Here is a 27,600-nt window from a genome sequence, read left to right on the forward strand (position 1 = left end):
AGATTTGTCTTTGGAGCATCAAACCACAGCGGAGTCGAGAGGAAGATGCTGGAGATGTGGTTTGTGGACAGACAACAGCTGCTCCCGTTATAAAAGAAAAAGAAAAGTACGAGCCATACTAAACTAGCAAAGGAAATGTCAAGACAAGTGGACAGAGGAGTTTGTATTTGTCCTCCACGAGTTGAACCCTTCGTGCTTAACATGCAAACAAACCCGCTCTGGTTTCAAGAGAAGTCATTTGGAGCCTCATTTATAAACGATGCATCCAAAATTCAACGAAATTTACGCACCTGGAAGAGAAATTAGTAAATAAAAAATAGAGCAGCTTTCTTCTCTTTCTGGACAACAAAGGCTCAAACACAGGACGACTAATACATCTGAACTATTAACTGAGGCATCTTTTGAGATCGCATGGATTTTGGCTCGGGCAAAATAACTTCTCAGACTCAAAAGTTGTGAAACACTGTTTTTGGCTTCAGCAGAAATATTGTTTGCAGAGTTTGACAACATCATCCCAGTATTAAACTAGTCCTGCTTTTAATGAATGCATTGGTTGACTGCATTGCATATTGTATGTTCTGGGTGGGATGACAGATTTTTATGACTGGATGTAGCTTTTCATACTTTGCGGTAAAAGTGGCTCTCCTATAGGTAGTGTGCAAACGCCTGACAAAACTGTGTGACGTATGCGTGCGACGCCATTTTGGTTGAAAAACAAATCAACAATGCCGTCTAAAGCGAACAATACAACTCCGACTTCTTCAAAGTATTGTGACTCTGGAGTCCTCTGCAAAGGCAAGATTCAGAGAAAAAGTCCAAATTTGCGGCTGTGACCCGTACACGCTAAAGCCGTCGGATTATATTGAGGATTTAGATTCATTACCGCCGATTGAATGTCCGGATATTGTGAACTACCTTGTAATTGTGCAACCAACGCACAAATGAAGGCATACAAGAGCTTAGATGCTTATAATTTCTTTGTTTCTGGCTGTGTTGGTAGTCTTCTTACCAAACCACTGAAAGATAACAGGGTGCTCGTCCATGCCCGTATAAATCACTCTCAAAGAGCTCGAGATACACCGCTCAAGCCGTGGTTTGTGAGTGAGAAGAGCGGCGATGTTATCCTCGCACACTGTGATTGTATGGCTGGATTAAGCGAAGCATGTTCTCACATTGGTGCTTTGCTTTTCGCAAGTGAAGTAGTCTCAAGAATAAGCCAAACAAAAACATGCACAGAAGAAAAGAGCAAATGGCATCACATGTAAAGAAAGTGCCTTATTTACCTGTCAGCGATATGGATTTTACCTCGGCCAAAAAACACTTAGTTGTGAGGTGAGAGACGGCAAAACACCTGGTCAGTCCAGAGGTAAAATGAGAACAAAGCTGGTGGCTTCATCTAATGAAGATATTGAGACGTTTTATTCTGGCATTGCTGCTTCTGGTGTAAAAGCTGCAGTACTAACTCTTGTTGCACCCTACAACGAGGAATTTGTACCAAAAGAGACAGAAGGCATCCCTAAACCATTGACCACACTTCACAGCGATGAATTCATGGCTATGAATTATGTGGATTTGTTAAGTGCCTGTGAGAAGGTTTCTATTTCCATAACAGATGAAGAATGTAAAATCATTGAAAAGGAAACTACAGGCTCAATCCAAAGTTTGGTTCAACCAGCGTGCAGCCCTGCCACACAGACCCAGCAAAACCCTCAAGGACTTTAATAAAGAGTATCTGCTATCCAGAAGCACACAAATTCACATCTTCAGCTACCAGGTAAAAATGGTTATTTTCATTAGAAATTATAGTTATATTTCCCAACATTTTCTCCCCTTCCCCTCAACACACACTAAATAGAATCATATGAATCTAAAGTTTTTGCAATTATTACAGATTGTTGCAGCTGAAAAAGCATCACTAGATGTGTAATATGACCAGTTCAAATACAATTTTAATTATTTTTTCTTTCTTTAGATGGGGTTGTACACATGAAAGAAAGATGTGTGAAGCATATGAAAGAAAGATGTGTGGAGCCCGTGAGCACTTTGTTGTGTCTGACAGTGGTCTCAACATTAATCCCCAGTGGCCTCATCTTGGAGCTTCACCCGATGGAATGGTGATTGCTGTGGTACTGGATGCTGCGAGATAAAATGTCCATTTTGTTATAAACAATCAACAATATGTGAAGCTGCTAGTCAAAGAAACAGCTGCTTAATTGAGATTGAAGGCAACATATCACTGGATCACAAACCCTCCCCAGGCTTTAGAAATAAATGAAATGACACCTTGTGGGGTAACACCGATAATACATTTCACAGTGTTATGGTGCTTATAGTTTGACCATGTAATTGCTCTAGCTATGAGACTTGATGACCTGTTGGTATGATAAATGACCAGATATAAAGTGGACGCCACACACACGGGTGAATTGTGCTTTTTCTTCTGTTAAATCCTCACGAGTTATGTTGCTAAACCAGTTTACGGCGTTCGGTAGACAGCAATTCATCCCTCTTTTGTGGATCGTTGTTTTTGATGATTTTAGGAAATCTAAAGAACCGTTTCTCTGGGTCACGAGTAGCGTTATGACCACAATTATACACTGCACACACGATTGCCATTTTCTTTCAATCTTAGTCGTTTAAATACAAAGAAAATTACGAAGCGTTGAAGCAACTCACACATGAACGGGCGCAGTCTTGGTTGTGTATATCATCCAACATGGCTGACTTACGGGTTGGGAAATAAGCGTGACGTCACATGCACACGATCTATAGACTTTGTCCTATCAATGTGGCTCTCACGTAAAAAATAGTGAAGACCACTGCCGTAGACTGACAAACCCATAGAAGATTACACATTGTGACTCAAGAACATCTTAGGTTATTTTAGATTGAACAACTTTTAGAATTTCTCATGCCACTAAGTCCTTGCAGGACACTCAAGAACCATTTAACAAATATCTCAAGGCAGAACATATTGCATCCGATTGATCACGAATGAGGAAACTAGGAATCATTTGAGATCAAGAAAATGAATTGAACTATTTTAATTAAAAACCTGAGGGATACAAAATCCAAGATACATTACACAATGATCTGTTTGCAGATCAGATCAGTAGTGAGTCGTCAAAAGGAATGAATGTCTCTTCACTTTCACACACAGTCGAGATCACTTTAGTTTGTTGAATTACCAAAAGAAACCTTTCAAACACCACACGTGGTTCGTTCCACAGCAGACTTTTTCTCTCCTTGGTTACATTTTTTTTTTTTTTTTAAACGTATTATTCCAGAAGCTACGTACTGTACGCACACTATTTTCATTAATAAATGGTTAGCCAAATATTACAAAAATAAAGATTTCATCTTTTCTGGGTTGACTAATCTCCCACCAGTCCAGTGTCCTCAGATGACCGTCACCTCCCGACTCTTCCTCTTGATGCAGTCTAGAGTCAGGCTCCTGGTGCCGCCCTTGCGCGTCCCTGCTCCCAGCTGAGGTGATGGAGGTGGCCCCGATATGGTGGCCTGAGCTGAATGTAGTGACAGACTGGAAGCCTGAAAAGACGTCTCCCTCTGCTGGTGTCTTGTCGGCTCGGTGTGTAGCTCCCAGCCACATGTCTTCTGGTCCATGGACGCCTGCTGTTCGACAGGATGCTGACTCCTGGTTGGCTGCAGATCTCGGAGGAGCTCCATCAGTTCCCTTTTCTCTAGCTCGGCTTCTGCCATCTCCTGTCTTCTCAGACGCTCTGCTCCCAACAGGGCTCGCATGTCACACATCACACGGGACAACTGACCCTGCACGGAGAGGACACGAACAATCAACGTGGTGTTTTTGACAGTGGTGGATCAAACATGTGGGTCCTAAAAGTAGTTCCACTTGAGAAAGATTTACTGAAAGATTCAAACCAAAACAGCATTTATTAAATATTAATTTTATTTTGGATCTCAAGTCTTAAGCCAGTGGCTCCCAAAGCTTTTCTGCAGGACTTATTTTCAAGATCCTCCCCACCATCTACATGCACCTGTGTAAACATACTAACAGAAACGTCCTTTGCTTGCAAACAGCAAGAGAATTTATTTGAAAAACGGTCAATAATATAGAATTGCAATAAATATAGATTTATAAAAATGAAAATAAAGTCACTTTTAGAGTGGCATTAGAGTGCCACTGCAGCATGTATCTTATACATTTGTATTTGTGTAACGGTATTCATTGCTTTCAACAGATTCTCTCACACTTGCTTCTGCACAAAAATGACAAGTTTACCAACTCCCTGGAAATAAAATAGACCCTGAACATATTCTAGTCCCGCATCAAACCACTGTTTTAAAGCAACTTGAATGAGAGGGCTCAGAAAATGCAAATAAAAATGTTTTCAAGAAAACTATAGATGAAGATCATGTGATATGATCAAAAGCTCCAGAACAGCTACCAAATGTACCTAGAAATTATTTTAAAAGGTATTTTTTACATTTAAGTTGTGTAAACGCTAACAACTTATCTTGAGTCTTGTATTCAAAATCTCATTCTGCTAAGTAGTATCTTGTAATCAGAAGCACATATCTTTTTAAATGTAGGGTTAAAGCTCTCACTAAATGGATACCTCAAATCTTTACTTCAGCCCTTTTGTTGTTACCTTAAAAAACTGAGGAGTTAAAAACATGAGAAGGACTGACTGGTCACCTTGAGCTCCTCCATGTCGTTCTTCAGCTGCGACTCTTTCTGCACCATGTGTCTCCTCTGCGAGTCCAACCGAGACTCCATCTCTCGCCTCACCTCCTCCACCTTGCACAGCATCTCTGCCCTGCCGTGAATATTCAGTGAGACAAAATTATGATCTGAAAAATTTATATAAACTATAGCAATTACAGAGTGAAGATATTCTTACAATCACACACACACACACACACACACACACACACACACACACACACACACACACACACACACACACACACACACACACACACACACACACACACCTGAGCATCTCCACTTCTGTGCGCAGCTCGGCTACACAGTTATGCTGTGATTGGTCAATGGAGAGAAGTGTGTGTCCACAGCCGTTGGGACACTCCCTGCTGCGGAAATTACATTCTGACAGGTGAGCCTCCAAACCCCGCCTCTCTACCTGCACAGGACAACCTGACAGGACAGGAGCACACTCACATGTAGCAACCATGTACTCAATTCATGTATAAATGTATACATCTTTAAATAATAAAGACAAATGTAACATGCTTCTGATTTTGTCTCAACATAGTGGTTGGCTATTCTGTAATTATTTCAGGGGTAAATCCGTTCTCCTTTGTGAAAGTAAAAGTAGACGTTAGTAGAATTAGCAGATTTATAACACAATGGATTTTATTGTAATGCATCTCAACACAAACTTCTTTGTAAATTGTCAATCAATTTTTGTAATACTGCTTTGAAACATTGAAATATGCAATCTTAGTTGTCTTTTTATTCTTTTTCTTTTTTTAAGTACGACTATTGACATCTAATAGGATAGGTATCTTCATAAGCCACAATGTTAAAACTTTAGTTGTCTTTTTATAAACATGTATGCATTTTTAAAGGAAAAGAGGGTGGTATAAAGATACTTGAACATATACTGTACCAAACCAACTTTTACACTCCTCGCTGCAAATTTGACCAAATGTAATAATTTCTTACAGATCACAGCAGTCACAGACAGCAACAGAAATGTCAGGTTGAATCTTGTGTAAAACGATGCTGCTGTAAATCCTTGTAGTACTTAACACTGCAAAAAGCCACACTGCATGCACACACTCTGTAACTATACCTACCACAATGGTAACATATGTACTCTCCACCTGCCAATGACAGGTCACAGACATATAATGAGCACAAGAGCACATGCTTGTATATACATATTCACTTTTAAATTGCTCATTAAAGAGTGATGGAAAGGTGACCCTGAATGCACTCTGTGGGAGTCCCATAGGTGCACGAGTTTGGGAGGTAGCCATGACAACATAAGATCCACCTGTTGCTCCCACACACACACAGGTGTCACGTTACCGTTATATCCCTCACATCCATACATGGATAACCATTTAACAACCATACAAACACTACCGATAAATACAACATGACACATTGCACAGTGTGAGGTTTCGTACCTGTGTTAGAGCAGGAGATGAAGGCAAACTCGCACTCATCCTCATGTGTGTGCATGTTCTCCAGGGAGCAGACCACCTCACAACCCTGCCCTGCATTCATACAACGCAGCTGCAGGCGGTTCAGGTCATTACGCATGTACCTGTCGTCAAACACAACATCAGATAAATAAAAGTGAGCACAGAGAGCAGTATACACGTGTAACCGACCGAACAGTAAAAAGAAAATTAAAACTGAAACTGAAACTTAAAGGGACAGTTCACCCAAAAATCCTGTAGTGCTATTTATCAATCTAGATTGTTTTGGTGTGCGTTGCAGAGTGTTGAAATAACAGCTGTAAAGATGTCTGCCTTCTCTAGAATATAATGGAACTAGATGACCGAACTACACCCGCCATAGTAGGAAGCGTGCAGAATTAAAGGACCACAACGGAAATAAGTTTGTGGACTTTAGTGTGTTTTATTCTTTTGACAAATAATGTACAAAAAGGCTGTACATTTATCATTTAATTATATATATGCCATGTATTTCTTTTTTATATATTGTCAATAAAAAAATCCAATCAATCGATCAAAACATGCATCTACTCATGGACGAGATGGTAGTTTTCGTGACAGCACGATATTTAAATCTGATCACAACAAGGTCTGTGGATTATCTTCATTAACCGGGTTATTCAAATGTATTTTTGAAGTTTTGAGCACCACAAGCCTAGTTCCAAAATAATCGGGAGAAGGCAGACATCTTTACGGCCGATATCTCCAACACTCACACCAACACAATCTAGATTGATAAATCACACTACAGGTAACAGGAAAAAATATGTGGTTTTTGGATGTTTGGGTGAACTGTCCCTTTAGGAATGAACAGTTACAATAAAGAGATAATAAAAGACCCACATGTGCAGAGACAGACCTGTACAGTGGTTTGAGACTGCCCACATCCAGCGGAAGTCTGTCCTCGGGGCAGGAGTGGTGATGGACCAGCCAGCTGCTGATGCAGGCGCTGCAATAAGCATGTTCACAGGGCGCCTGGAGGGGGCGCTGCAACACGTCTCGACACACACAGCACAGAAGACCCTCATTCACATAGCCCACAAACCTCTCCAGATCATAGCCCATCCTACAACCACACAGATAAATTATGCAAACATGACAAAGGTTCAGGGACGAAAACTCCAATCTTGCCACAGTGTTGGTTCATTTCATTCTTCTTTGTGTGAAGGCGAGACACATTGTTTTTTCATTTTTCAATTTTGAGTGTTTGGGCTATTTTGCTTCCTTGTCTGCTTTTAGAAAACATTCAAAATATACATTTAGATGTTTATTTGACGTTACTTTGTCCATTTCTGTCCGAAAGTTTGTGTTTGCACTTCTAAACGTAAAATGACTCTAACCTTAACTGGGGAAGGATGACTGTATGACATGTTACAATACATACTGTATCTTTAAAGGCCATGTTCTCAAAGTGAGCTTTTTTCTCATATTCATACTTTTTATAATTTTCGATGATTTATTGAGTGATACAAAGAGATGTCCAGAATTCCCTTCTGTAAAAACCTTTGACTTTAATATGTAAACAATAGCAAACAACATTTTGAACCTGGCTTTATCCCACACAAAGTCTTGTTTTTATATTTAAACATAACATTTCAGAACTTATAATACAAGAAAATATTGTTTTTAATGTAAGTAATCAACTGGGGAAGTTTCATGGTGATATAGTTAAAATGTTTTACTCTATTCACCTGTAATGTCTCCCCTTAACCATGCACAATATATAACAACACAAATAATATTCTTACCTGACCAAATAACTTCATCCAACTATTTTTTTGTTGATTTCCACTCCACTTGTTCCCCCACAGGAGACCCTCCCTCTTATTTTAGCACTACTACTGCAGTCTTTCCTTCCTCATCCACTCTTTTGACATGTTGCTCCATCAAGGTGAGGGTCTCCTTTCCCTTAAAGCCCTCCCCTACCTTTAGGAGTGTGTCTCCATGGAGAGGTATCCCTGACAACCAGGGTTCAGGACACAGGCAGGCAGCTGTCAGACGAGATCAGATCAGAGACACAGACAGAATTACAGGATGAGAGACACCCAAAAAACAGACAGATTCTGCAGTAGTGTGTTTTCATCATTGCCTCACCAATAAAGCTAAAGGCTGTGGTGCCTTCAGAGATTACTGCTGTCCTTCAACTGTTTTCTGTTTCTCTTAATGGCCCACCCTATCCTCTGTTTCTCTCGCTTTCTGGATGTGGGATTAAAATGGATTACACTCTCTCTCTCTCCCTGATTGGATTACAGACTACACAACGTCAGATGACACATACTGTCTGAGCACAAAAATCAAAGAGCAATTCAAACCCCTGGACTCATCCCAATCCCTTTATATTCTATCAACTTCCATTTCCCATAGACTCAGTGGTGGAATAATTTAGTTCCTTTGTAAAAACAAAAAGAGCAATACCGCAATGTAAAAAATAATCCGTAACAAGTCAAATTTGTTGTTTTGAAATTACCAATGAAAGAATGTGAGACTTTTCAGGAAAATGTACTTTGTGTATGAAAAGTTATAGTACATATCATTTATTTACATTGTACTTTCATTTTTATTTAATTCAGTATCATTCTTTTATTTTTTTCCATTAATTGTTTTCTGTTGCTAAGATTGTTGGTAAAACAATACCCTCTTCTGTGTACTGCAAGTTTGCATTATATGACACATATTGTTTATTATAAATGTATAATTGTAATTGTTATACTTTGTATGGCCTCTCATGCGGAGAGTTGTGTTTTACATGTTTCAATTGTTAAAAGCACAAAAATATAGTTTCCTCCCCCCCTTTTGTTGTACAAAGTACATGTGTACAATGGGAATGCAGATTGGCACCTCTCAGTATTATATCATAAATATTGGTTTATTTATGCTTATACAATAACATGGAGGCTAAATTTGAATGTTGTTGCTTGTCATAGAGTAATAATGAAAACATCAATTTCATGTTCAATATAGGTTTTTAAAACGTTATTATTTCAAGTATTATACTGTTCAAGTAAATGTATTTGTAGAAAATGTGCAATATTTCCCTCTGAAATTAAAGTATGCATACATTCAAATACTGAATCTCAGAATTGTAGTTGAGTACATGTATTTAGTTTGTTTGCACCAATTGGTATGACTTCAATAAATGCATAACAAAGTCAAAGCAGGTGATGGGAACAAGACAACATATGCTGTAGTATACAATAAATAATATATATTGATACACATAAATAACAATATTGGAAGTATCATATCTAATAATCATATGCAAAAACTCAACGTATTCTCTCAAGATTTTATTCTCCTGATGTTTTTTTAAAGGGGGGAAGTGAGATCATCACAGGTAGGTACAGGGTGTGCTCGATTTATAACTCAGGGTTTGACGGTTTGCGGGAATTCAATGGTGATGTGAAAAGTAAACTACTACGACGTTGTAAATCAAACGCACCCCACTCGTTTTGCTCACGCCCCCTGCCACGGTTTAACCAATCACGTTCTTCTAATGATTCAGCGGGAGAACCCGAACAGAATCGAGAGTTATAGGAAGAAAAGACCAGGCGAATTTATTTTTGGGGAATTAAGTGACGTTTTGTGATCTTAAATGTTTTCATCTAACTGTCAGTTCACTCGGGTATGTATGACACGTTGTCACACGTTATTAAACATGACATTATGTGTCATATGACATATGTCAGCAGTGCTAGCGACTGTTTTTGGCTAGCAAGTAAGCTAGCTTGCAAACATGCCACTGTGATGCAACAGGTTAAGGCAGGTAGAGCTGGATGTGTTGGTGATTTCTACGTGTATCAGGTCAAAGACTTTCAGAGAGAATGTAAAGGGTATAAAGCTCTCGATGAGATGATTGTAAACCAGTTCAATATATAAGGACAATGGGATTATGGGGTATTTCCTCCATAAAATCAAAATCTAAATGTATGTCACTTGACGATCAATCAGTATTACAGTTACTTTTAAATGTTGTCTTTTACTTGTTTTAATAGTGACATAATTTACTGAATGTGTTAATAAAATGTTACATGTCCATCACACCCTACCAGAACCAAAGTGGTGTCTTCAAATAGATAACATAGTGACATGAAATGATATCAATTGGGGAAACTTGGGTTTGAGCTGTATTTGTGAAGATACAACTAAGACACTTTCTGTTGTGTATTAAAGCTTTAATTAATTAGTTTATCATGAAGTATTATACGGTCTGTATTATCTTGTGTCTAAGATAGTCTAAATGTATACACACCAGTATTGATGGGAACCCTATTCCTGTTGTGGACAATTGTACCAACACCTTAATACTAAAGGGATAAATCATGAATACTGTGAAACACACCAGTCTCCCTCACATATTCACTTGTGAATTCTGGAGAAAAAATATATTTCTTATTTTGTCAGAGCTTTGAAAGGTACTTGGGTGTTATGCTGAATAGGACCTAATTAGTTGCCAGTATAAATGTTTTTATTCATATTAATTTCTTTCTGTCTTTAGGATATATATTATTGTAGGTTGCCAGTATGCGACGCTCAGGAGCTCCCAGTCAGCTCTTAGGTAATGCTGTGAAAAAGCCTCGGTTTGTGTCCCCTGGAGCATCTACTTCATGTCTCGCAGCCGAATCCAAGCCCCTTAGCCCTAAACTTGGTTTAGGCAATGCACTGGAAAAGGTACATTTTTCACAACATTTCACCCACAATATACCCTCAGTATTTCTTTTGATTTCCTTCATCTTCTTTCATCATTCAGCATTGTTTAAAAACTTCCTGAGGTTATGAATTCTCATTTGTCTTCCTGCAGGTCCAGAGAAGTTTAGCAGCACCAGCTCCGAGTAAAACAGAGTATGATGCCCAGCCCGCTCCAGCCTTGTCAAGGGCTCTGGCTCGGGTTCTCAGTGCAGCGGAAAGTAAGGAAAATGAGACCGAACATCCTAACACTGGCTCGGAGGAGTACACGGAAGACAACGGTCCAGCAGGTAAGACACAAAACCTTGTGGCTGGGACAGTACCTGGAATGGGCAAGAATAGTCATGTGGATATTGTGCAACAATTGGGATAGATGCCGTATGCAAAAAACATCAGTTTTATTTAGCGATGTTTCAAACCCAACTTAAATATTTTTCAAGTAAATATCCACATGAAGGATGGAGATATATAAAATATATAACAAAATTACCGATGACATTTTTTAATCACATTGGATATGTGTCATATGTGCCAGAATGTCCAATACCTGCTATGGTAATGCCGCCTTTGCATGTACAGTATGTGTGAAATACTGTGTGTGTGAGAGTGAGGGGATCACACATTTATGGCTCACACTGATGCACATTGATACTGAAACAGTCATCTAGAAGCTGTAAGATCATTGATGGAAAAACGTTAAGTTATTGTTTTTGTTATCTAAGGTAAGCTTGTAAATTATCCGTCATTTCCCTCCCATGATAACTGCTGTGTGTTGAAGCGTCCACTAAAGACGTAAACCTTTGTATTCAAGAGAATATTAACTGGCAAACTTTGATGTCTTAACTAGACACCTAATTTGTCGTCAATTAAATGCAGGTGCGCTGAAAAGATCAACCAATGAAGCCTGTATGTTTAAAAAGACAGCATTACCAAAAGAATGAATAAAAGATATGTTTGCTAGGGGTGGGCGATAGCCACCCTAGCAAAGTAAATAGCCAAGTAAATACAGGGCCAGTATTGGCGATACGATACTTTTTAGCAGCTTATTCACTTTGGTGTAGAGCAGCGGTATTCAACTATAATTCAAAAGGGTCCAGTTAGAGAAGATTTCCGCTGGATGAGTTCCGTACACGCACAATGATTTAACAGGAGCTGTGTACTGAACGTAAATATATATATGTATATATGTATATATGTATATGTGTATATATATATATATGTGTATGTGTGTGTAGAAAATCTATCAGGAGGACCCTGATACTTCACTACTACATGTGTTATCTGAAATCATTTGCAACACAAAAATAAAGACCATTTACAGGATGTCTGGAAACCTGCAAATCATTGCGATCCATATTGAGTAACACATTCAGAGATATGGCTATTAACTTCATGGTCTACATGTACATTAGCTGACACTAGTTTACCTATTTCATTGATGGACAGTAATTATTGACAAAACTATGGAAATATGTCTATGAATCCTCTCCGGTTCAGATGCCTATAACTGAATTCCTCGCTGCACAGCCAGGTATAATCTTTGCTTGCAAAATCTTATAATGCACATGAAGCGAGACTTCTTCGTTGTTGATTCAGTTGCTTAGTCTGTAGTCTGCTTTCACTCAACACAACCCCTGTAAGCTTCAACACAAAACCCTTGCCCGGTTCTCATAAATGTTCGTTTTATTTTCATGCACGCTGAGATTCATTGTTAAACATCACCTTCACATCAGCACAGGGTCGATGCTTTCATTTGATTTGACTACACGATAATGAATCTACGTGCAAGTAATTTCGCACACTTGTGCTCTATTTAAATCACTCATGTCCCATGGATAATTTCACCAGTTTCTACATGAAACTCGTGTGACGCCGCATTAAGTGACAGCGGTCTCTTATTCCGCAGTGCCCGACTGTCCTGTCGCTGTGGCTAATAATAATAATAGCGCGCGCACACACACACACACACACACACACAACACACACACTGAGGGATGGATGTTAAACCAGGCGGGCTGAAGCTGAGTGACAGCAGGTCCAGCATTATGCAAATTAGCGGGGTAGTGCAGCGGCAGCGCCGGGCAGATTAGGACTGTGCTCAGGATCAGTGAGCCACCGCTCCCTCCTCCTGCACGAGCAACTAGTGCCTCTGTTTACCACCCTGACCACAACGCTGCTAACTCTGCGTTTGCCTATGCATCGTTTCCACACACGCCCTGAACACGTTTTTGAATCATATGAGCCCGTATGTCTGATAAAAAAAATTAAAGAAAGAAAGAAAGAAGAAGTAAGAAAAAACGAATTAACTGTAGACGCCGTAACGGATATAAACGCTCTCCTTGTGCGGGTACGCGCAGCGCGTTCACAAACCCCTCCCCCATTTAGATAGTTAAACCAGCGCTACATCAAAGCGTCACTCACTTTTAGAAAAATAGACCCCTTGACCCCTTATAACCTGTAATAGTATACTATTTAAAGACAGTGATCCTCATTTGTGCAGTACACAGATCCTGCAGCAGTCCTTGTGTTATAATGTGGAGGCTGTGCTGTGCTTGGTTTGGGGTTTAGAGAGACCGAGCTGTAAGTAGGTCGGGCTGGGCTTAAGCGGCTTAGCTACGTCAGCCTAAGCTGGGAGGAATTCATCCAAAGCCCTCCGCGGTAGGCGGGGGCCTAAACGAGGCTGGCCTAGTTAAGCCTGATTCTTATTGTGTGCAGCACAGCCTGTTTTTGTTGTGCAACGTGGCTGAGAGGGAACCTAGGAGAAGTGTATGAATCCATGCACATTTTAGGCATAGTTTATGTTTGATTTAGAAGGAAATTGAGAAATATATGGGAGTAAGACCAATGTTAGCCTTATCACCGTGGACCAGGAGAAGCCAGCAGCAGGGACAAAAAAAGACAGGTGGGAAGAGTCAGGAGCCTTAGTATTGAGTGTGGTTGCTGAACGGCGACAGCCATAGGCCTGACTTGGGTCTGCGTGAGTCCGCTATGCTATAAGATGGCATCCAGCTCTGTGTTTCTGTCCAGTATGGTGGGTAAAGCTCGCTCCTCCAACTTCACCCTCTCTGAGAAGCTGGACCTGTTGAAGCTGGTCCGTCCTCACATCCGCATCCTGGAGGAGCACACCAACAAGCATGCGGTCATCGTGGACAAAAACAAGTGCTGGGACACTGTTGCTGAGCAGTACAACGCCTTGGGAGGGGACAGACCCCATCGCACCGCTCAGGGCCTCAGGACCCTCTACAAGAGGCTGAAGGAGTCAGCCAAGCAGGAAGTGATGCAGCGGAGACACGCCCAGCCAGAGTACAGAGCGAGCATCTCCGAGCCAACCAGGAGAATTATGGAGATGATCCCTCACCTGTTTCACCATGTGCCCATCCATGAAAAGGACCAGGCACTGCGCAGGTACAGTGTGATATACACCTACAAACACTTTTTGATACAGACCTGAAGGGATAACTCAGGTGAGAGTTTAGCCAGCACATTAACAGTATGTAGTCACGATACTGACTCAACTGTTAGAGGAGGAAGGGAGGGAGGGGCTGAACTCACAGCTCCGAAACCCAATCAGATTACACACTCTCCGTACATTGTCAGGCTCAAGAGGAATTTACAGTTTGTCCTGCTGTTATATACTGGCAGCAAACTGCTCTTTAGAAGTTTGTTCTTTTGTTCACGTACATTCACATGGAAAATACTCAACTCTTGTTCAAATTGATTAATCTGCCAATTTAGTTTCAGGTGAATCGTAGTTTTTTTTAAACAAGACAATTACAAATCACAAATTGGACCCCAATATAATGCTTTGAACTTGGTTCAAGTTCCCAGTGCTACAGAAAGAAAGGAAAATGAAGCTGAGGCTGAACAATTGGTATTTGCTCCGGAGAGTAAGCAGAGGAAAACCAACCTTGAAAAAAATGTTGTGTAGTTTTAGTGTAAATTGTTGTTGTTTTTCAACTTTATTTAATCTCACAAGATGTCCACAGCAAAAACAAGAATAAAATAAAATAATATTTTCAAGATAAAACCACAACAATTTATCAGTCAATGTAAAAAAAACCCATTGATATGTAGGCCATCTCTGCAGTGTTGTTGAACCTGGATGAGAACCGAGAGCAGCTCTTCCTAGGGCTGGTTAAAGCCTCTATAATGCTGTCCTGTGACTCATCCAAGTGACACATACATCAGATGTCTTGTAAAAACACCAGAGAACACACACAGTTGACTGGCACTATGCCATCTGGGAACCTGAAGCAACAACCTCATTGCATCACTGTAAGCCACGAGCCTCCACATACTACTTTTCATGTAGCTACACCAAAGATGAGCTGTATACATAATAATATGAAACGTCAAGAAAATTATATTATCAGTGACGATGTTACCAGCATAGGTTTGTTATTTTTACTTTGGTGAATCACTTCCTTTTGTCTACTCTGATTAGTCAATGGATCCTTTGATTGTTTCATTTAGAAAGCATTATCACCAACAGAGGTGACAAGATGTAAACACTGGATAAAAGCTGTTTACGCACTCTCGTCTCACTTATTTTTATCCTTCATTCCATTTGTAGATTAATATACAGCAAGCACAACTCTCCTGTCGAACATCCTGGCAGCAGCTCCTCTCTGGCTGGACTCCAGGATTACTCAGCAGCTGTCCCAAGTATCCCCCATGAGGTGGTCCAGCTGGACCCTGAAGAGGATGTTAAACCACCGCCAGACCTCCCCATCCTCTCCGTACACTCGGAGCCAGGGCTGGACGGAGGCCAGGAGCAGCAGGAGGAGGACCAGGACTCGGGCAGCGTCCACGATTACGAAGCATCCCTGTCTCCCGTCACTTCCTCCGTTAACATCCCTCTCTCACCCTCGCCGCTGCCCTTACGTTGCGACCTCTACCCCAACGAGATTTACCCTCACCACGAGCCCGACAGGTTTCGCCCTCTGCACCTCGCCAAAGAGGAGCACGAGTTGGTGTTAGCCAATCACAGGAAGGTTGCCGTCTACCTGGAGGAGAAGAGGGAGGGGCTGAAGAGGAAACAGGACCTGGAGGAGGAACTTCTAAAAGCCAAGATCAAAGTAGAGAAACTAAAGGCTGCTCAACTGAGACACGGACTGCCAGTTCCTCTATAACGAGCATGAACACGCACATCTGTGTCCAGTCTTAGAAAGGGAGAGGCTCTGAGGAACTTCAAGTATGTAGAGGAAGCTAAGGACCAATCACACTCATCAGTTTCATTTAGAGAGCCGTTTCAGAACTTGACATTTTTTTTTGTTATATAAACATAGTGCCTCATACAGACACTGAAAGCCTGTTTGCATATTGCAGGATGCAAGTCTGACTTGTGTTGCCATCAGTCTGTGTTTATGCTTGTCAATGTTAAAATTGTATCATCATTATCGCACTTATTGACAGAAATGGCAACAAAACTTGTACATTCTTACATTACATAACACTGTGACAGGCCAAAATAGGTTAAATAAATGTTGAAGTCCAGGTTTTGGAAGGGAATATTATTAGTAATAAATAGCGTCTATTATGATGGTGCTTTTCCTGCCTAGATCTGCTAACAATATGTATCTATGGGGATTTTAGCCTTGTGTTAATAATATACTATAATGATACTGGAGTGTGACAGTCTGCCTGGTTCATATCAGGGGGATTGTATCGACCTCTGTTCATTCTTTTTAAAGAGAATTTCTGCTTGATCTAACAAACCAGAAGCAATAAACTAAAAAGGCATTTCCTCGTAGCACTTTTCAGTAACCAAGCTAGCGGCGCTTATTAAAATTCTGTGTATTAGAAATGAAAAAAGAAGCACTCCAAACAAACAAAGTTACACTTTTTAGAACTGAGAAATGTTCAAACACCCAGGTTTGAAGCACAAGTTAAACTGCCGAAGGCCTTAAACACGAGATGCTACTGATAACAAATCCTGTTCTTTGAGTTGCTGAATTTACATGGAAATGAGAGAAATCTGTTCGTCAGAAATTCCCTCTGGTTGCTGAATTGACAGTAAGTTTAGTGATCAAAATAAGGGAGCTGGATTTGCGATGTTATTGTTATTTAATGTGTGTGACTACAACATTGATTGTATTGTAATGTGTGTCGTTAAATGAGTGTTGTCAGTTTCTTTTACACTTTGTCCAAATGTTCACTTGTTTCTATTAAAGAAAAGAAGGTTTTGTGTTTATTACACATCAAACGGGCATCAACTCTCATGATTTCATCCTCTCTGAGGAAGATGATTTTTCTTATTTTGGTTACATATATTTGTTACAGATATTAAAAGAAAAATGATGAATGGTTCTTACACTTTTAATTCTAACATGGCATGAGTAGCACTCTAGTTTTCAGGCATGTATTGGGTGGGGGTGGGTCTATCTTCTTTGGTATGAAGGTCTAGTATGATGTATAGACTTGGTGCAACAGGGACCTCTGCTGGTGAGTCGTGTGAGGTGTGTCTTAGATATTGCTTTTGTTTTTCACTATGTTGTATGTCTTTGTGTTACAGGAGTGAATGGCCACCCTCAGTTGACTTCGGGGTCTTCTCAAACCCCCCAGCAGCCTCCAGTGAGGTCAGTCTGCGTTTCTGGAGCTGCAGGCTCAGACTCTGACTGCAGTCAGAATGGAGCGCGTTACTTCAGTGTGATGTGGTGTAAAGCCAGTAAGAAGAAACACAAGCGCTGGGAGGGTGATGCGGTCCTGATTACAAGAGGACGCACAGCCACACTGAAAGATATGGAGGGCAAGGACATTGGCAAGGGTGAGACAGACTCTCCAATTTACATTTAGTCTTTCCTTATTATCTTTTAGTCTGGTGGGATAAAGAGCAGTGTGATGTTGCCTATGTTGCCTGTGACAGTTAAAGGACCAATGTGTGGGATTTATTGGCAGAAACTGAATATAATATTCGTAACTTTGTTTTCATTAGTGTATAATCACCTGAAACTAATAATTGTTGTATTTTCATTACCTTAGATCAGGGGTCTTCAAAGTCTGATACTGGGCCTCCCCTCAGAGAAAACTTGATAAAAGGCGCCCCCTCCCCTTTAATACCTGGATGCTTATTGGATCATGATTATATTATTTGAGTCCATAGACACTCAACAATTGATCCAAGATAGTCTAATATTGCTGTTCACAACTTCAGACTACAGCAAATATCTAAAAAGGTCCGTCCTAAGACATATACTAGTTTCTGACTCTGGGGAAGCGGTGAAAACAGTAAAATTCCCCCAAACTTCTGTATCCCTTTAACCAATTCACACACATTTAGGCTATTCTATGTGATCTTCTTTTGATAACTAATCATTTTCATCTCTATTCACTGAGCCTCCCCTGAAACAGTTTGGAGCCCCCTGGGCAGGCCCACCTTCTACTTTGAAAAACGTCTGCCTTTGAACGAGTCCTTTATATATACATAGGGAGCGAACACTGACTCTAGAGAGGGCCTTTTGCGTTTTTTCAAGTTACTTGAAGGCCACCGTAGTTCTCCGACACGCTTGGAAAGAGAGGGGTGAGCCGAGGGGTATTCAGTTCAGTTGCTCGATGCCACTAAATGACTGCAGCCTTCGGGGGACGCAGCCTTCGCGGTCTTTAGAGGCCGGGTCCTCCGTATACCGCGAAGGCTGAACCGAGCGGTCTACGAAATGAGACAGTCCGGTCTACGGGGGACTTCCTGGTACGTTACTAGCTGTTCACGCCCCTACCTTTTGCCGCTCCCGTCGCCTAGCAACTCTCAGAAGTTATCAAGCGCAGTTGACGGTTTACTTTAGCATTTGTTCCCAGAGATAATACTTTTCTTTTTAATCTCGATTGAAGATATGCTTTATCACCGGTGCATAATGTATTATAGACGATGGAGGGGCATCTCATACACACTCTAGAGACCACCCCAGATGATGCCCCCCATCAGGAGACACCAGGGGCTTTATTGTGGCAGCCCATCCAAGTCCAGCAGCAAACCTTTTCTGTAAATACTGTAAATGTTATATTGTTTTATAATATTTTTCTGTTTATAATAATCATTCAATCATTTTCTTTGTTCGATCATTTCCATTCATTGATGGGTAGTTTTCTAAATTAATTAATCGTATGTACAAAATAAATCCTTCTTGAACCTTGAAATCAATTAAGTTTTCATAAATTTTCATTTATAGTTAAATTAAATACACAATCATCATTATATATTATTATTATTATTTCAATTAATTTACATTTCATTTGTCAACAAGTTACTCCAGCAGAGAGAAGAGTCTGTCCATCCTCTCCCTGCTCTCCTCTTCTGCTTCTGTCTCATTCTCCCTAAAACAAAATGTTAGAACAAGTTTAGCTATACACCACTAAACAAAAGCAGATTAAGTTGCAAAATAAGTACACATATTATAAATAATAAAATATGTATAATCAATCCAAACGATTGCACTGGACTTTTTAAGTGATATTCAACTGTCAGAAAACCAAGCAGGTAATATGAAGTATAAATGAGCTATACAATACTTACATTTAAAAGTGTATCCATTTGCCGTTACTGCTGGGTCGAGGGGCGCCATTGTGACGTAATCTGTCTACAAATGCAGCCTCCGAAGGCTGCAGCCCCTGAATTGAGACACAGCCAATTTGTTCTTTAAGCTTAACCTTCAAAATGACTAATGAAGCAAATTCTTTAAAGTCTGTCTGTACTTAAGGAACATATTGTATATACTGTTTTATATTACTCATAATGTGGTATTCTATAATGCAAAATGGATTAATTTAAATTGGGTATTTCAATGTTGGTAAACGGAAACAAGCTGCAACCTCTTAATTTAGTGAACATTTCAAACTCATTGAGATAATGTCTCCCAATATACAATGTCTTTTTCAAATCAAATTTATTTATATAGCCCAGTATCACAAATTATACATTTGTCTCAGTGTGCTTTACAGACTGTACAGGTTACGACACCCTCTGTCCTTAGACCCTCGCATCGCACAAGGAAAAACTTCCTAAAAGAAACCCCATAATTAAAGGGGAAAAATGGAAGAAACCTCAGGGACAGCAACTGAGGAGGGATCCCTCTCCCAGGACGGACAGACGTGCAATAGATGTCGTATGTACAGGATAAACAACATAGTACAAATACAACATTTGACAGAAATTATGATGTGTTGAAAAAGAGAAAGTTTGGATGAATCCAGGATAATGTCAAAAAGGCATTCCCGGTGTCCAGCAGGACCAGGGCAGCAGGCGCAGCCACTATTCCTGATCCTGACGCAAACTTTATCAGTGGCAACCTGCCACATGAGAGACACAGAAACTCCGGGGATGATGAGTTAGTAACATACCTTTACATAAATACATACAGATAGATAAAGAGGGAGGGGAGGAGAGCAGGGAGGTGTTTCCCGGCAGTCTAAGCCTATAGCAGCTTAACTAGGGGCTGATCCAGGGAAAACCTGAGCCAGCCCTAACTATAAGCTTTATCAAAAAGGAAAGTCTTTAGCCTGCTCTTAAATGTGGAGAGTGTGTCTGCCTCCCGAACACAAACTGGAAGCTGGTTCCACTGGAGAGGAGCTTGATAGCTGAAGGCTCTGGCTCCCATTGTACTCTTAGAGACTCTAGGAACTACAAGTAACCCTGTAGTCTGGGACAACTAGAGCGCAATGCTCTAGTTGGTTTATAAGGTACTATGAGATCTTTAAGATATGCTGGAGCCTGACCATTAATTGCTTTGTAAGTCAGGAGAGGGATTTTGAATTATATTCTGTATTTTACCGGGAGCCAGTGCAGAGCAGCTAATACAGATGCATGGACTAGTTTTTCTGCATGATTTTGAGACGGGATGTGTCTTATTTTTGCAACTGTTACGTAGATGAAAGAAGGCAGTCCTTGAGCTTTGTTTTATGTGGGAGTTAAACGACAGATCCTTATCAAAGATGACGCCAAGATTCCTTACGGTGGTGCTGGAGGCCAGGTGTCATGAACTCATTGGGTGTGCTTGTGCATGTTTGTGTGTAGGAAGTGGCTACAAGGTGTCCACACTGGCCTCCCTGTCCGATGGAGAGACCCTGACGATCGGAGGGAAGGAAGTGGAGGTGATGGGGGTCATTGCTGCTGAGGACTTCGCCAGGGGACGTTGTTTCCTAGAGGTCCAGGTAGAGAAAGAGGAGTCACACACAAAGTCGGCTCCACCTCCCTCTCGTGGCTTGGGGTCCAAACCTTTCTGCTCCCCACTACTGTCAGGGAGAGCAGATCATCCAGGATCTAAACCTGAGAAGGAACAAACCTGCAGACCTCGCCATGACCCGCTGGCTCCAGGTGTGTGGTAATAACACTAATTCTTAATATGCCATAATTGTTGTTTTTTTTGGCATCTTTTAGTTTATTAGAAGACTTGACATTTCACATTTCTTTCATATACAAACATTGAGCCTCATGCAGCAACATTCTCTTAAATGTGTCTTGTATTTTTTCTGAATTTTCTGTTGAGAAAAGTCAACTCTAGATGCACCGTCCAAATCTGCTCTTACCCACGTGTGCTGCATGATGAACCCCACTGTGTAGATACATACTCAGAGTCTCTGGATGTTTTGCAGGCGCACTGGTGATGCCTCGTCCCTCTGCTAACCACCAGTGGTCTAATAACAAGGCGGGGCTTCCTGTGGTGGATGTTGTTGTTGACCCGTACCTGACTACTCACCTACGACCCCACCAGAGAGACGGCCTGCTCTTTCTCTATGAGTGTGTCATGGGCTTGAGGTAATGGAAGCTGTTCCCGTAACATTATGGTTCCATTATGAGGATTCCCAATAGATCATATTGATGTGTTTTATTGTGTAGAGCTGTGGGCCGCTATGGGGCTATTCTGGCTGACGAGATGGGTTTGGGGAAGACCCTCCAGAGCGTGGCGCTGTCCTGGACGTTGCTTAAACAAGGCCCTTACGGTGGGAAACCAGTCGCTAAGCGTGTCCTTGTGGTCACCCCTGGCAGCCTAGTGCACAACTGGGGTGCGGAGTTTAACAAGTGGCTGGGCCGTGAGAGGATCAACGTTTTCACTGTGGATCAGGTGAAGAGAGATGGGGAAATTCTGTCTTTTGGAGCTCAACAACTCCCATGATGCTTCACGACGCTTCCAAAGACTTTTGTTATTGTTTTGATTGAGAGACCCCTAGTTGAAGAAAATTACATATTGTGCGTTGTAAGAGAATTCAGCATCACGTAACATGTAACAAAGAAACATAATGAATAATAATTAGTTCTAAATACAAAAATAATGTATAACAATTATTTTAAAGCTGCCTTTTTAAAAATAATTTTGTCTTGTCTTTGTCTTATTCTGTTTAATTTGTATCTTAATGCTGATCTGTGACTTTTCCTGGTCTATTGACTCTTTGTAAAGTACTTTAGAAATTTTAAGTATCAGATCCACTCATTTACCTTAATCTGGCATGTATTAAGTCACTAATAGTATACATCCTTTGTTGACATACTCACAGGACCACAGGATTGAGAAGTTTGTGTTATCTCCTCTGCACAGCGTTCTTGTGATCAGCTATGAGATGCTGCTGCGCTGCCTGGAGCAGGTATGTTCACCTTGTGTCTGTCAAGTGCATGTTACAAATAAATCCGCTTCTATCATCTTTCTGTTAAAGTGTTGTTTTCTTGTGCTTTCAGGTACAGAAAGTGGAGTTTGATCTTGTGATATGTGACGAGGGCCACAGATTAAAAAACAGCAGCATCAAAACGTCCTCAGCCCTCAGCAGCCTGAGCTGTAATCGCAGAGTCATACTAACAGGTACACCCTGATGCTGAGATACAGGGATGCAAAGTGTCTGACAGAAAGAGATGGAAGAAATCGTTAAGGTGTCTCTAGCTGACAACGACAACTTTTTGGTTCAAAGGTTTTTATAATTAATAGTTTTTATGTTTTGAAGGCACCCCGGTACAGAATGACCTGCAGGAGTTCTACGCTATTATAGAGTTTGTTAACCCGGGGATTCTTGGGTCGTCTACTGGGTATAGAAAAGTATATGAGGAGCCGATTCTACGCTCCAGACAGCCCTCCTGCACTGAGGTAATACTGCCTCTGCCCTTCTTGCTTCTTTCTTTCTATGTAGTCACATGACATACACTGCTGTTCTTAGACACCAAATGTATTATTTACATTGGTGACAGTGTTGCATGACAGGGGAGAAAACAGTTGTAACCTAGATTTTGAATTTGTTTTCCAGCCCAGAAAAAGTCTAAATGCAATGTCGGAACCCTTCGGCTATCGTCTGATGAAGATGTAGCTTTTTATTAGCTGAAAAAAATTAACTGTTAACTGAGTGAAAATAGGCTACTACAATAAACAATCAGCTCGTAGATGTCGTCTCTCAACTCCAACTACATTCTTGCGTCTCAAGTTGCTAATCGGACTATAAACAGTGTCCACAACCGGAAGAGAAAATCTTGACCTGGATATCCGCTGACTACACCAGGAACATTGCCCTTTGCTCCCAGAGGCTGGACGTTGTCAGACCAACAGCCGAAGGGTTCTGAGACAAATGCTCAGAGGTGTTTTTGTCTCTGTCTGACCTTACAGGCATTTGTTCTCCATGTATAAAACATGACTTTGTTTTGCAAACCCTTCATACTACATTACATCTATTTGTGAAAAAGGACTTTCTACAAGCTAAAAGAATTAAAGACTGTTAGAAAATCTAGAATATTCCTGTCAGCCACCTGACTGTCCCGAAGCTTTGTGGCAGGCGATTCCAAACTTTTGAAGGACCGTGTATATGGACAACTTGATCCGGTGTTTAACCTGATCTCGTATTTGTCTCTGCCAACAGGAGGAGAGCGTTTTGGGAGAAGAGCGGGCAGCAGAGCTCTCTCGCCTGACTGGCATGTTCATCCTGAGACGGACACAGGAGATCATCAACCGCTACTTGCCTCCTCGTCTTGACTGGACATTGTTCTGCGACCCGTCCCCTCTGCAGCGAGAGTTGTACCAGCAACTCCTGGGCCACAGAGTCTTCAGAGCCTGCCTTCAGGGCTCCACGCAAACTCACACACACTTGGCCTGCATCACTGCACTGAAGAAGCTCTGTAACCACCCTGGTCTGCTCTACGCCACCGTCAAGGTGACTGTCTTTGTTAGTAGGGAGGGGAGTAAAACAAACTCCCTTCACAAATAAGACAAGTATCTACTGTTGATAAAGCTCAAAACCTATTTTTATGAGCTTGCTTTAATTAATTACACATTTTTCTAACTTCAATGGTTTTATTTGATATTTATTTGATGTTTCTCATACTTGTTTCATGTTTTTTTTGTCTTTTAAAATCTGTGTTGTTTTTATTACCTGTGTGATTGATTTGATTCTCTTGTATAACTATTTGAGCTGCATTTTATATTATGAAAGGGGCTATATAAATAACATTTATTAATATTATTATTATTATTATTAAACTCTGAGCATCAGCTCTGTGGTCAAAGCAGTCTGCATTTATGTTAGTGTTTAGTGATTTACTCCCAGTCCTGACTGTGAGTACTGTGTTGTGTTGTGATGTTTAGGAAAAAGCCGACAGTGGTTCAGTGGAGAACTCTTTATATGAGGGCCTGGTTGAGCTCTTCCCAGAATCCTACTCTTCAGGTGGATTCAACACGGCTGACTCTGGAAAACTTCTGGTGCTGTCGGACTTGCTGTCCGCCATCAGGCAACTTAACCCTTCAGACAGGTGTGTGTGTGTGTGTGTGTGTGTGTGTGTGTGTGTGTGTGTGTGTGTGTGTGTGTGTGTGTGTGTGTGTGTGTGTGTGTGTGTGTGTGTGTGTGTGTGTGTGTGTGTGTGTGTGTGTGTGTGAGCATGCATGTGCTTCAATTTGCATGTGTGTATTTTTGTCCACATATACTGACAAAGTATATGTGTTCTTGCAGGGTGGTTGTAGTGTCCAACTATACTAAGACACTTGACCTGCTCCAGGACTTGTGTGTACATGTAGGCTACACCTTCTGCCGCCTAGACGGACACACCCCCACCAGCCAGAGACAGCGGCTGGTTGACGGTTTTAACAGTCATTACTCTCAGAACTTCCTGTTTCTGCTGAGCTCCAAAGCAGGTGGTGTGGGGCTTAATCTGATCGGTGCTTCCCACCTCGTGCTGTATGATATTGACTGGAACCCTGCTAATGACATGCAGGTAAGTCGCACACACTCTGCACACACTTAGGGTCTCTTCTGTCCTATGTACACACACATCATTTGGTGGAGTTCAATATTCATGTATAATAACCATCACCAAAACTGTTCAAGGAATGAGTTACCTGTCAGCACCTGCGACTTCAGGCGTTGGGTTTGTGTAGAAAAAGTCACTGTGAAGAAGTTGTCCCTTTGTTTGGACCAAACTGAAGTAATACTGAACTACAGGTGTGAAAGCGCCCTCAGACTCTCATCCCTCATGTCACACTACTATACTTACATATCCACCAGATGGTGCTGTGCACATTTGTGTAATTCTCCACTGCAACTTGTCCCTCGCTACTGTGTCCAGGCCATGGCTCGAGTGTGGAGAGATGGACAGAAGAAGACGGTGCACATTTATCGTCTCCTCACTGCAGGTCAGAAAACACATACACCCACAGTGAGCCAGAATGTTAAGCATGTCATGAACCAGACTGATGTGAAACTTTATGTCTGGGTGTGTGTGACTTCCTCTCAGGCACTATTGAAGAGCGTATATTCCAGAGACAGGTATCCAAACAGGGGCTTTCTGGGACGGTCGTTGATCTGGGCAAAAAGGCGGAGCACACTAACTTCTCCACCAGTGAACTGCGAGATCTTTTTAGCCTGACAGAAACGCTCTGTCTAACACACGACCTGCTGAACTGCAGCTGCAGCATGGATGGCTCAATCCAGGGTAGGCACAGAGCGACACACTGACACCAGTATTTGACTTTACTTAGACTCATTAAAGGGACACGTCACCCCCCAAATGATCATTTGTATATATTGCTCACCCTTTCTTATCTTGAATTTGTGAACACAACTTTGTTTTACTTGCATGCCTCCACAGTGAATGAAGAATCCAAAAATGGACCTCCGTTTACAAACTCACGCAACTCGTGTAGTATAATCCACGTCTCATGTTTCCAGTGGTATGCTCATTACTTCCAAAACGCATGCATTTTTGCAAAAACGTTAATTTTGATGTTGTTAAACACGGCCCGCATTTTCTTCAATTCATCAAAAACTTTTCTCCTTTTTATGGATTCTTTGTTCACCGTGTATGCATTATAAAAAAACACTACATTTTCTTCATGAATTGAAGGTAACACGGGGTGAGTAAGTGATTTTATAAAGATTCTCATTTTGGGGGTTAAGTATTTCATTAACTCCCTTTTTTCGTCATCCTCAGCTGTCGTAGAGGAAGAGGAGCAGGTTTCTGATAGGCCGTGCCAGCTCGGTCGTCAAGGTGACCACGGAGGGGCGCAGCAGAAGCCTTTTAGCATGTCCGAGCTGATGCAGTGGAGACATTTCTCTGGTGACAAACACACCTTCTCAGACCCTTACCTTGATCTTGCACGGAAACACATCACCTTCGCCTTCCAGACCACCATCTCTCACACAGCTCCTTAAACAAACACACACAGATTACACGTCAGATATAGATGACTCACACACATACACCCACACACACAAACACACACACACACTCTCTGGGCTTTGTAAGCAGCCTGGCTACCACATATGACTAAACCCTCAACAGTGCTGCCAACAACCGCAATAAGTGACAATTGTGAGATTCTGTGTCTTGCCTTTAACGTTTTCTTTATTGTTCAAAGTAATTGACTGTAAAACTTTATCAAATAAATGAAATTCAAAAGGAATATGTGTATGAACAGGCTCTTAAAGAGCTGAACATTCGTTATTGACTGAATAATTCTTCCTGGGGAAAACGGAGCATTTTTAAATGCATGTCTGAATGAGGCAGATTGTGTGCCAGGTATGTTTTATACCGACATACTGTAGATACGCATGCAAGAGAGCTGCTCCTGTGTCCATCTACAGTCATATTTACTGTGTGAATTAATGGATTTATGTTGTCCTGAGACATGTTTAGTCGACACAGACGCTGGGTGGTATGGACAGAATGTGTATACCACAATGCATAGAAAATGATTTAGTTTATGGACGTCTGTGCAGTGAGTCTGTCATCCAGAGATGAATCTTCTGAGAGGAATAAAGGAACACAAGTCTTTGGCTTGAACCTTTTTACTATAATGTCACAGTTTATCTGAAGTAGGGACAGCTTCTTGTTCCTGGCCATAGTCTGATCTGTTCAGTCTGTTATTTAGCAGAACACTGGTCTGTTCCCGCTCTTCAACAATAAGCTGCTGCGTGGGAGTTATGTAGTTGCGTCCTGACTCCACATATGATTTGTGTTCGGGTCTGTCAGATTGACTGAGCTCCAATACAATGTGTCTTTACATAAACAGGGTAATTATTATTTACTGGATGCTCACCACTCTGCCTAATTGTTAAGCAACTTTGTTGTGTAATAAATGGGTCTCTGGGATGTTCAGCTTTCCCTTTTGTGCATATGACAGTTGTAGCTCTGCGACCTGTCAGTCTGTGGCATACAGGAGGCAGCGTTATGCAAACACCTGCTGTTTCTCTGTGGCCACAGTGTGAATTTAAACTTTTGATGCCGGTCCAGTGCCAGAATACAAAGATAATATCTTTTTATTACATGTTTTT

General features: G+C 41.2%; 3 protein-coding genes across 3 annotated transcripts; 2 read left to right on the top strand and 1 right to left on the bottom strand.

Annotated features, from left to right (window-relative positions):
- Window positions 1–2,979: 2,979 nt before the first annotated feature.
- rnf41l (ring finger protein 41, like) lies at window positions 2,980–8,067 on the bottom strand. The gene is made up of 6 exons (XM_029452167.1): window positions 7,944–8,067; window positions 7,055–7,261; window positions 6,142–6,281; window positions 4,978–5,140; window positions 4,679–4,799; window positions 2,980–3,789 (listed from the first exon to the last, which is right to left on the bottom strand). The coding sequence occupies exons 2-6, from the start codon at window positions 7,258–7,260 to the stop codon at window positions 3,400–3,402; spliced, it is 1,020 nt and encodes a 339-aa protein (XP_029308027.1). The 5' UTR covers window position 7,261; window positions 7,944–8,067; the 3' UTR covers window positions 2,980–3,399.
- Window positions 8,068–9,693: 1,626 nt separating this feature from the next.
- rad54b (RAD54 homolog B) lies at window positions 9,694–26,729 on the top strand. The gene is made up of 16 exons (XM_029452384.1): window positions 9,694–9,817; window positions 10,691–10,863; window positions 10,994–11,168; window positions 17,393–17,644; window positions 20,882–21,181; window positions 21,460–21,622; window positions 21,704–21,929; window positions 22,360–22,446; window positions 22,538–22,658; window positions 22,798–22,937; window positions 23,698–23,988; window positions 24,420–24,583; window positions 24,781–25,042; window positions 25,394–25,460; window positions 25,562–25,759; window positions 26,258–26,729. The coding sequence occupies exons 2-16, from the start codon at window positions 10,717–10,719 to the stop codon at window positions 26,476–26,478; spliced, it is 2,814 nt and encodes a 937-aa protein (XP_029308244.1). The 5' UTR covers window positions 9,694–9,817; window positions 10,691–10,716; the 3' UTR covers window positions 26,479–26,729.
- On the top strand, window positions 13,114–17,081 carry LOC115021750 (fibrinogen silencer-binding protein). The gene is made up of 2 exons (XM_029452385.1): window positions 13,114–14,283; window positions 15,452–17,081. Exons 1-2 carry the CDS (start codon window positions 13,877–13,879, stop codon window positions 16,008–16,010), a joined length of 966 nt encoding a protein of 321 aa, XP_029308245.1. The 5' UTR covers window positions 13,114–13,876; the 3' UTR covers window positions 16,011–17,081.
- Window positions 26,730–27,600: the final 871 nt, after the last annotated feature.

Source organism: Cottoperca gobio, chromosome 16, assembly GCF_900634415.1.
Source record: "Cottoperca gobio chromosome 16, fCotGob3.1, whole genome shotgun sequence".
In the NCBI taxonomy this organism is placed as follows: Eukaryota; Metazoa; Chordata; class Actinopteri; order Perciformes; family Bovichtidae; genus Cottoperca; species Cottoperca gobio.